The sequence below is a fragment of the Idiotropiscis lumnitzeri genome, chromosome 2, assembly GCF_059441095.1.
Source record: "Idiotropiscis lumnitzeri isolate Australia: NSW breed Sydney's pygmy pipehorse chromosome 2, RoL_Ilum_1.0, whole genome shotgun sequence".
NCBI classification, from domain to species: Eukaryota; Metazoa; Chordata; class Actinopteri; order Syngnathiformes; family Syngnathidae; genus Idiotropiscis; species Idiotropiscis lumnitzeri.
Window position 1 is genome coordinate 21,780,378 of NC_142392.1, and position 10,995 is coordinate 21,791,372.

The window sequence follows — 10,995 nt, forward strand, 5'->3', positions numbered from 1 at the left end:
AGAGAGATGTTGGAGGTGATGACGGGGGCACGGAAGCGGGGGCAGGCAATGCCTAACGACGCTGACCCCCGCGAGGAGGAAGGGCAGAGTGAGGAGGAAGACGAGGAGGTGTTACGTGAACAGCGGCAGATGCTCAGAGCATTGAGTGAAGGAGAGAGGCTGGGCGATAGTGAGGCGAGCATAAATAGGGCGGAGTGTGGAGGCTATAATACGCGAAGTAAAAATAAAATGATGATACAGCAGGAGCAGCCGCACACAATGGCACCCTTAGTGGTGACTCATGCTGGCCGCCACTATGAGCCTTTGGTGCTTCGGGATGTGGCGGCAGTGGTGGAAAAATTGCCTCCTCTGCATAAAGGGGCACGAGCCTGGATTACTAAATTCTTAGCTGCCATGTCAGGACAGGGAGTAGCATTGGGGGATTTTAGACAAGCCATTTTGGGTTCCTGTTCCCTGATTCAATTGCAGAATATTGAGGGGGCAGCGGGCACCCGTCAGCTGGGGAGGGAGACGCCCCTGGCTGAGATCTCAGAGGCATTGTTCCGAGAGCTGAGGGCGGCCTTTCCCTCCCCAGTGGATGTGGTGCCTACACATTTTAATTACAGAATAGATGTGGCTCCCGAGCAATATTATGCTCAGGCATTGGAGCATTGGATTGAAACCACAGGTAAACACCCCGGCAGCTATCCTGAAGCTGAGATGATGTTCAGGACGGCGATGGTGAACGACCTCCCAAAGGAGGTGCAGGCGGTTCTGAGACTTGACCCGGACATTTTGATCTGTCCGGAACCGAGATTTAAAAGGCATTTGATACACCATTGCCGCATCTACATGGAAAAAACAACTAAAGATCAGAAGGAAACTGATGCTCTGGCGACTAGTTTGGTAAAGCTACAGTTGGCAAAGCTGCATGGTGAGGCAAAACGAGAAAAGGATAAACAAAAACAGATGTATCAGACTCCAGTGGGGGCGGGATGGCGCCGAGGCCAAGGGTTCCGTGGCGGAGACAGAGGGCGTGGTCGTGGCACCCCCCCAGGCCGGGGGCGGAAGGACTTCGCTCCAGGGACTTGCTACAAATGCGGGTCCCCTGACCACTGGGCACGTGAGTGTCATGGAGACCCACCACCACCAGGGGTGGAGCAGCAGAACCAGCAAGCAAGGCCACCACACCAAGGGGGACCGCAGCAGCCCCGCCCGTGGCCACAGCCGAATCCACGGGGTCAGTATTACCAAGCCGACCCGTGGTACGGCCCGGACGAATAGGGGGGCCTGGGAAGCTCGGGAAGCAATGGCCAGGCAGAGCCAATGCTTCAGGTGACAGTGGCGGACACTTCGGTCCAGATGTTGGTGGACACAGGAGCAACACATTCATCAATCAACATGCCACTGCCAAGTACAGCGTTGTCAAAGCGAGTTACAACGTTGGTCGGCTTCTCGGGACGTCCTCAGACTCTGCCCTTTACGCAACCACTGAAAACAGTAATCACAAACACTGGACAGAAACTGTATCATTCATATGTTCATGCAATGGACACACCCATCAATCTGATGGGCAGAGACATGTTGTCAGCATTGAGGGCCCAGATCTTGTGCGGCACAAATGGACTTACAGTGACATTTCCTGACGGACAGGTACTGGAATGCTTCCAGCCTGTGACACCTCGGGGTCAGTGGTTGATGGCACCACTCCCCACAGTCCCTGAAACGGCACGGATCTACTGGGCTAGATTGGATCCTGAGACTCCACTTGGGGGAGGTGTCTACTCCACATACCTCTTGTGGAAACCGTGGATCCAGACATTGGCACCGTACCACCCCCCACTGGACCCATTGCACTGCACTCTATATTATGATAGAGAATCAGACGACATATATAGAGATGCGTTTGAAGAAATTGAGGGGGATGATTGGACATTATACTCACCATGCATCTTTGTGGGCCCCGAGGGGGTGGCAGCATACGTACAGTTGTCGCCAGAGCAGGAGCATTGGTATCAAATGAGTGAGGAGGGTTGGCCTCACGTGTCGCTGGCTGTGTCGCCAGGCAATGAGCCCCGCAGATTGGGGCCCATGGTGAAACGATTAACACGACAATGTGATTGGGTGATGACTGAGATTCCAGATGTGTGGCACTCGGCTGCAACCAAAAGTTACAGGATAATGGCAAAAATGGTAGATGAGTCAGACCTTGAATTGGTCTTCCTGGACCGCCATCATGGGCGGGAACAGACAGACCATGAGTCTGCACAGGCAATGTTGGATCAAATGCCACAGACCTTGTGGTCACAGGGTCCATTTGATGTGGGTTTTTGTCATACGGTAGAACCAATCCAATTGGAAGTTGTTTGCTCCATTCCAGTCCGCCGTCCTCAATATCGTTGGCCGAAGGAAGCAGACAAAGGTATGGAGGACACAGTGGCAGGATTATGGGATGCGGGGGTGTTGGAAACATCGGCGTCCTCTTGGAACACACCTCTGAGGCCGGTCCAGAAGGCTGACGGGGTGACATGGAGGATGGCCCACGATTTGCGGCCAGTGAATGACATCACTCTAACTCCAGTGTTGCCAGTTCCTGACCCCCATCGCATCCTGTCCTCCCTGGATCCTCAGAAACAATGGTATACAGTAATTGATTTGGCAAATGCATATTTTTGTTTACCACTGGCCGAGTCAATACGCCACGTGTTTGCATTTTCTTATAAAGGGGTGAAATTGCAGTATAAACGACTCCCACAGGGCTTCAAGAATTCGCCAGGAATTTTTAATCAAGTCCTGAAGGACCTGTTATTTTCGTGTGAACTACCCAAAGGCTCAGTGCTCCTGCAGTATGTGGATGATCTCCTCATTGCGGCCGAAACATCCAACCAGTGTGTGGAAGCCACACGAGCAGTGCTGTTGAAGCTTGCTGATATGGGCTTCAAAGTGTCGAGGAAGAAGTTACAGTGCTGTCGTAAGTCTGTGGTTTTCCTGGGGCGGGTCATCACACCAGCAGGGTTGGCCATGTCCCCGAGTCACCGCAGCTCCATCTTGCGACATCAACGTCCAGAAACAGTGCAGGACATGTTGTCTTTCTTGGGATTGTGTGGCTATAGCCGAGCCTACATCCCTTGTTATGTGGATAAAACAAGAGGCTTGCGGGCCCTGGTCAAACAACAAGGGGTCCGAAATTTGAAGGCCACGTTGCAGTGGACCCCAGAGGATGATGCATTGTTTGTGCAACTAATTCAGGAATTGGCATCAGCAGCGGCTTTGGCGACCCCAGATTACACTAAGGTGTTTCACTTAGATGTAGCAAGTAGTGGGAAAACAGTGAATGCGGCATTGTATCAAAGACACGGGACAAACAGGGCGGTGTTATTGTATTGTAGTGTGCCGTTAGACGGGATGGAACAGAAACAAGCAGACTGCGTTAGGTATGCAGCGGGTCTGGCAAAGGTCTTCCAAAAAACGGCACATGTGGTCATGGGATATCCCGTCCAGGTGCTGACGGACCACGCGGTGTCTGCCTTCGTAGCACCGGCGGCGTTTACACTGACACCGTTAAGACAAACACGGATGATGAAAACATTGACCGCACCGAACGTTACATATGTCCATGAGGGCGTGAACATGGCTAATCACCTCCTAGAAGGGGCGCATGAGTGCGCTCTAAAAGTACAAAAAGATCAAAAAGTCCGTGAGGACTTGTATGCAAAACCATTGGAAGGTGGACGGGTTATGTTCACGGACGGGTGCTGTTGGCGTGCCAAGGAGGGGACACTCCACGCGGCTGCGGCTGTGGTGGAGTGGAAAGGTTCTTTATTCCTCCCGGTGACAGCTCAGAAATTGACAACAAAGCCCTCCGCCCAGGCGGCCGAGGTGTTGGCTCTGGTGTTGGCCTTGGAACAGTGTCCAGGACAACAATTAACTGTATACACTGATTCGGCATATGCAGCGTCGGCTGCTCACATTGACCTAAAGGGGTGGTTGCACAATGGCTGGCTAACAGCGAAAGGCAAAGAAATTGCCCATAGACTATTGATGGAGCGACTGTATGAAGCAATTAAGGGTCCCCGAGAATTGGCAATTGTAAAGGTCCCGGGACACTCAAAGGCCAACACCGTGGTGGCGAAAGGTAATGGGAGGGCGGATGCCCTCGCGAAAGAAGTGGCTGGGTACACTCCGCAGTGCGAAATGGTGTTAATAACCCCGGCTATGGTCTGGGATGGAGAACCCCCGGATCCTCCAGAGGCGCCCGAGGTCGCATTGGAGGACATTATGGACGCACAAGGTAAGTCATCGCCGGAACAAAAATCGATGTGGATCGCATCAAAGGCGGTCAGGCGTTCAGATGGTCTCTGGGTGGGTCCCAGAGGCCAGCCAGTCCTCCCTGAAGGACGACTCATGACTTCAGTGTTGGCTGAGGCCCATACAGTGGCGCATGTGGGGCCTCAGGCAATGCTTCCAAAACTCCGTCAGTGGTGGCATCCAAGGTTACAGGAAGTGGTCTGGCAGTTTGTGGCGGCTTGCGAATTATGTCAAACATTTAATGCACGACCGACATTGAAACCCAAGCCAGGGGCATTCTCCCCTGTGGCCTGGCCTGGGGCAGAAATTGTAATTGATTTCACGGACATGATTGACAGGGTCAACGGGAAGCGGTTCCTTCTGGTCATTGTGGATTCTTATTCACGCTGGCCGGAGGCGTATCCATGTGCAAAGGAGGACACCGCATCGGTCATTAAAGCTTTGGTAAACCATTATATTCCTACACATGGTTTCCCTGCGTTAATCAGATCTGATAATGGGACACATTTTACCAACAAAGCAATGGCTAAAGTGGAGGCGCAGTTGGGGCTGAAGCATCGCTTTGGGTGTGTGTACCACCCCCAAAGTCAAGGCATAGTAGAACGGTTTAACAGGAATTTGAAAGAAAAATTGGCCAAGATCATGGCACAGACAAAGATGACGTGGTTGCAAGCCTTGCCCCTGGCCCTGTTGGTCGTCCGCCAAACAGTTCACAAAATGACAGGTTTTGCGCCATTCGAACTGTTAACCGGGCGCCTCATGCCAGGGCCTGCATCCACCTTGGTCCCGCAAGCTGACGTACTGACACCTGATTTGTCACACGCTGCTTACTGGAAGTACCTTCATTCACTTGTATCTAGTGTGTCTGCGCAGGTTACAAACAAGGCGGTTGCAGATTCACCATCAGCATCACTGACGTCGGACATCACACCATACGTCTACCTCCGGGTGCTTTCCCGAAAGTGGACTGAACCTCGCTGGAAAGGACCGTTTAGGGTTCGGGCTCGAACCTCACACGCCGTCCAATTGGAAACTAAAGGACAGAAGTGGTACCATCGCTCACAATTGCGTCCGGCCCCAGACTTTGTGCCTGCCAATGGTGAGCTTGAAGGTTGACCGCCCGGATGGGCAGGTCAAGAGAGGGAATGTGACTATGGTGAGAATTGGACCGAAGTCGGAACCAAAAGTGACGGAACAAAGACGACAACGATGCAAACGTTTAACCGTATTGACTATTATGCTTGCCGGCGTGTGCCTTGTATGGAATGTGTTTGAACATATGATGCAGGATGACAGGAGTGTTGGAGCGAGAGAAGAACGAGTGATGGTGTACTATTCCTGTAATGGAACGGTATGGTATGAAGCAGAGCGAGATGGTGGTAAGATGCTGACACAGACACAACAACTACTGCTAAATCTGAAATGTAAACCGTCACAGGTGAACACTTGGGTGACACTTTTTAATTGGACACACCCGTGGAATGATGTAGTCTATAAGATTGGAAATTATCAGCATCAGCATCAAGAGTGGCCTGTGAAATCTCCACTAACCCGAAAAGTGAAAAGACAGACAGGACAAGATTACTGGGACCAATTTGAAAAGGGATTTCAGCCATGGATAGTCAAGTGGGCATATAATAACTCGTTGCAGTTTACAGTGGCTCCGAACACAACCACCCAAATTAGGGTGCCAATAAAAGCATTGAGAGGGTTCCAAGAAGCATGGTACTCCTCAGCATGGATAGCGATGTCTGAAGTAACGGGGGCTATGTTTCCGCGATATTGGTGGTATTTGACAGGGCATGTGACAAAATTCGGTTGGGATGCGCTAATAACAACACAGGTAGGTGATTACTGGAGTTCCCCTCAGAGTGAGATAAGTAAGTACTATAGGCATAAAGTGACTTTGAGCAAAGAGGGGGAAGTGTTGAAACTAGAGGTGGCAATGGGGAATACATCTATTGCATACCCACAGCAGGAGATAATGATTGTAAATAAGTCATGCTGGGGATTCTTGTTATGGGCGTACACATCAGGAAAGGATCCATATTTTCCTATCATAATTTGTGAAGATACTACTATGAAAAGAGGAGATGCACCGTTAATGAGTAAGTATACTGTTACAGGGGGAGCGACTGCAAAGACTATGGTGACGATAGATGACTGGTTTATGATCCACACAGGTATTTCGATGGTCACTAATAATTGGCTCCTGATGGCTGAGCAGGCAGCGAATAATACTTACGAGAACTGTCTGGTGTGCCTAGGTGCAAGACCAGTTCTGAAAATTGTGGCAGCAACTGCCATATCGAAAACTTGCCTCATGGGTTTCCTGTATAATAAGACTCTTCAAGGAGAGTGCAGCCAATTGGACTTGACTTTTCCACTGACAGGAACGGAAAAGAAAAAGCCTATTTTTGATACCCAAGTTGCAAAACAAAATTTCACCTGTCTAAAGTTAAATGGGACTGGCTCTGGGATTGGAAATATACGGGAGTCATGGTGTAGTGAAAATGTGTCTGTGCCAGCAGGAATCCCTCTCGCGCGTGCTGATGTTTGGCTGTGGTGTGGAGCGAAAGTACTGTACGATAGACTGCCCACCAATGCCTCAGGTAAGTGCGCACTGGTAACGCTGATCATGCCAGTTAGTGTGACAGCCTTAGATCTGGCCAGAATGGAGTGGGAAGGTGTTGGAAAATGGGGGAGAATCCCCTTCCTTAACAGGAAGAGAAGGGACATGCAAGAATGGTTGAATGCAGGGGATCCCACATATATAGATGCAATTGGAGTCCCAAGAGGGGTCCCTGACGAGTATAAATTGGTGGATCAAGTTGCGGCAGGATGGGAGAGCCTTTTCCTGTTTGTTACAGTAAACAAAAATGTGGATCGGATTAATTATGTCCACTATAATGTCCAACGATTGGCGAATTTTACCACCTCAGCACTCCAGGCAGTGCATGAGCAATTGACTGCCACGTCACTTATGGCATTCCAGAACAGAATAAGCTTAGATATGGTGTTGGCCGAAAGAGGAGGAGTGTGTGGTATTTTTGGGGATCAGTGTTGTACTCTGATTCCCAACAATACATCTCCTGACGGTCGCCTTACCAAGGCATTGGAGGGCCTGCGCACGCTAAGTAACAAAATGAAGGAGCACTCAGGTGTGGACACCAGTTGGTATTCTGACTGGTTAAACATCTTTGGTAAATATAAAAGCCTGATTGCATCAGTACTGATTTCTATCGCAGTGTTTGCCGCTATTATGGTGTTATGCGGATGTTGCTGTATTCCATGTATCAGATCATTGACTGTTAAGACAATAGAACGCACGTTGGGGCCACCCCCTCCGGGTGGTCAGTACATGATGATCCCTCAAAAGGACCCCCAGGAGGCGGGGGTAGCCGTGGCCCTCCGGGAGTCCAGGATGTGAGTATGGAAAGATGGCCTCAGGGACCTGAGGCCATAAGGAGGGAATGACATTTTCTACTAATTTTCTACTGGAATGAACTTTTCTACTAATTTTCTATTGGTGTCAGGTTCGCCAATTTGACATATAGTGTTCGTGAGCTAAAAGGAGAGACAAACAGCTCTTGTGGAGACAGAAAGGTTAAACAAAGTTTATTTGACAACTTTATCTCCCCTCCCGTTCCTCGATGCTTTTCACACATTCCCTTTTATAACATCGGGGAATCAGATTACACTCAAGGGTGGTACAGTTCGTCTTCTCAAAAGCTGGTTCAGTCCGGTTTATCATTGGGGTGTCGCCATGGATCGCAGCTGACTTTGACGTCAACATCCTTTATCAGGACCCAGTTGCTTGCTTCAGACTTCGATGCCAACTTATCAGGGCTCTTCTGGATGTTGTTTACTTCAACCTCACTTCTGAAGAAGTGCCACCGCCCCGCCAATTGCAGACACCTCCCTGCAGTAGAGGTGTCTCCCTGTATCACCCCGTCACACTGCAAACACTCAGCATAGTTCACTATATTAAACTGCAACATGTTATATGCACTACATATTAAAATAAGCTGCATCACGGCAAATGTATAATAACCTCTTAATATTATTCTAACATTCCCTCCTGTTTATTCTACATTTGCCCCAAAAAATTATCATCAATGGAACTTCCAAGGATTTAATTCCATCAAATCATTAGCTTGATAGCAAATGTAGACCCCTTTATCATTCTTTATTTATTTATTAATTTTTTTATTTTTTATTTTATTTTATTTTTTTTTTATTTGAGCGTTTTGGATTAACGAATAGTATCTCCCAGGTAAATTCAGTCGTCGTCATCAATTTGGTCATCAGTGTCTCCTCCATCACCAGCACTTCTGTAATCAATCAAAGGATATATTTCCTGTAGTTTGGAATTTGTTGGAGCGAGAGCTGTTGAGATAAGTCGGACAATCAAAACGCGAATGCAGGGAATACAACAACATCCACACAGTACAAGGATTGAGGTGAACATTGTTATAGAAATCATTACCGAAAATACCAAATTTTTATATTTACCAAACGTTTTGTTCCACCACTCATGCAGAGGTAGTCACACCTGAGTGTTCCTTCAGCTTTCGGTTCAGGGCGCGCAAGCCTGTAATGGCTCTTGTGAGGGACCCTTCCGGAGAAGTGTTGTTAGGAATGAAAGTACAACACTGATCACCAATCACGGCGCAAACCCCTCCTCTCTCTGCCAACAGCATGTCCACCGCGATGCGGTTTTGAAATGCCATGAGTGATGTTGCTGCCAATTGTTCTTTAATAGCTATAAATCCTTCTTCAGTGAAGTTCCCCAATCTTTGCACGTTATAGTGTATGTAGTTTATTCGATCCACATTCTTATTCGGTGTAATCCAAAGGAGAATGGACTCGAACCCCGCTGCGATTTGATTTACCAATTTATACTCATCTGGTACGCCCCTTGGTTGGCCAATTGCATCCAAATAGGTCATATCACCATCCCTCCAGGAAGCACTTCGTCTTTTCCTGGCGTAATAATAGGGGGATTCGTGGGCTTCAACTGCTCTTTGAATGTCCCCTGCTGTGGATGGAAAAATAGACACTGGTAAGAGAAGTGACACCAATGCACAAGTTCCAACTGCGTCCTTTAATGAATCAAATAATTTAGTACCCCCACACCACCACCACACATCGCTGCGTGGCAGTAGTGTACCTGATTGGAGCAGAGTTGTTTTGCACCACGCTGATGATAAGCCTCCCACTCTATTTTGTGTTCCTGTAAGATTAACACAAGTAAAGTTAGCCACTGCCACATCGGTCGAAAAGATAGGCTTATCTTTCGTTGCTTTCGTAGCCGGGTAGACATCATTCCAAGCAATGCAATCCGCATTAGGCGTCAATTTTGTCATTACTTCTAAAAGGCATGTCGATGGAAGAGCTGCTGGAATTACTCGTAGCAATGGTCTCGGGCCCATACATGAAACACAGCTAGAATTTGCAGTCTTAGCAGCTGATTCCATTAATAGTAGCCAATTATTTCCTAATTGGGTAACTCCTGTAACAGCCAAAAAGTGATCATCTACAGAGAGTTTTCCTTTAAATTTTAGCACCATTTTAGATCGTTTTTTCATCGAAGTTTTGGTCTCTATATTTTTTATAGGGGTAGCCTCAACGGGATTCTTTAAAATGGTAGATACACAAATTACAATAGTATGATAAGGATCTACCCCTTGAGAGTATGGGCTTAAATCTAATTCTTCACACGGATTATTGTCGCATCCCCAATTTGTCGAGTTAATAGTTAACTGAATTCCTATCGCTACGTGTGTTAATGAAAGTTTCTTCCGCAAAGTTTTTGCACATTTTTCAGTCGTCCAGTCAGACCAGTCTTGTCCCGTTTCTGCTACCAGTCCATCCCATCTTCTAGTTCTCACAGTTAAGTACCATGTGTACCGGCGTCCATAACTTTGCGCACTATACGCATGTTGTCCTACTTTGAAAACGGATGCTTCACTCAATTTAACTTCAGACCATGGTATAATAGCAGTTGTCACCTTGTTAGTCGGCAAACAAATCATTGTTGCTGAGTCAGCAATGCTGTTGCTCCTAGCGCATGATGTAAAGTCCATCTTATCAGGTAACCTAAGATTTTCAGTTGAATGTCCATTATTATTATTTATCGGTGTATATGTTGGTGTATACAAAGCTTTCACTGCAACCAAGGCTGCACAGCACAAAATCTCAAACTTTATCCACGCGAAAGTCATATCGGCCGAGAGACCCCTAATAGGGTAGGGTGGCTTATAGTTCTTCACTGGCCTAAAATGTTTTCAGATCCTATTGATCTGCCCCCACCTAGTCACCAGGCTTGCCTACCTTCCCCTTGTCGAGTGTCTCGGTTGAGATGACCTTCTTACAATGCGCAAGGTGGATCCAGGTGTTTCGTGCTGCAATTTTTACTGCAGTTGGTGTGGTCAGCAGAACTTGGTGAGGGCCTTCCCACTTCGGAGAGTTCCAGTGTTTCCTTTTTAGGCTCCTGATCAGAACCCAGTCTCCCGGAACGACCTGTTCGTCCTGTTGAAGAGAAGTACACTCGCTTTCTGGCAATATCAATTCATTTCTTTTCTCTAAAGTTTTCCTCATGTGATCGGCTAGGTTGGCCTCATTATCAATTTCCCACTGTGTGGAAAAATAAGGTACCCTATATGGTCTGCCAAAAAGAACTTCATAAGGTGTCAGTCCTGTGGA

The 10,995-nt window shown here is 48.0% G+C and overlaps 1 protein-coding gene across 1 annotated transcript; it reads right to left on the reverse strand.

Annotated features, from left to right (window-relative positions):
* Window positions 1-8,813: 8,813 nt before the first annotated feature.
* On the reverse strand, window positions 8,814-10,430 carry LOC148341959 (uncharacterized). Its single transcript, XM_088288728.1, has one exon. It carries the CDS (start codon window positions 10,374-10,376, stop codon window positions 8,823-8,825), a length of 1,554 nt encoding a protein of 517 aa, XP_088144854.1. The 5' UTR covers window positions 10,377-10,430; the 3' UTR covers window positions 8,814-8,822.
* Between the last annotated feature and the right edge of the window lie 565 nt (window positions 10,431-10,995).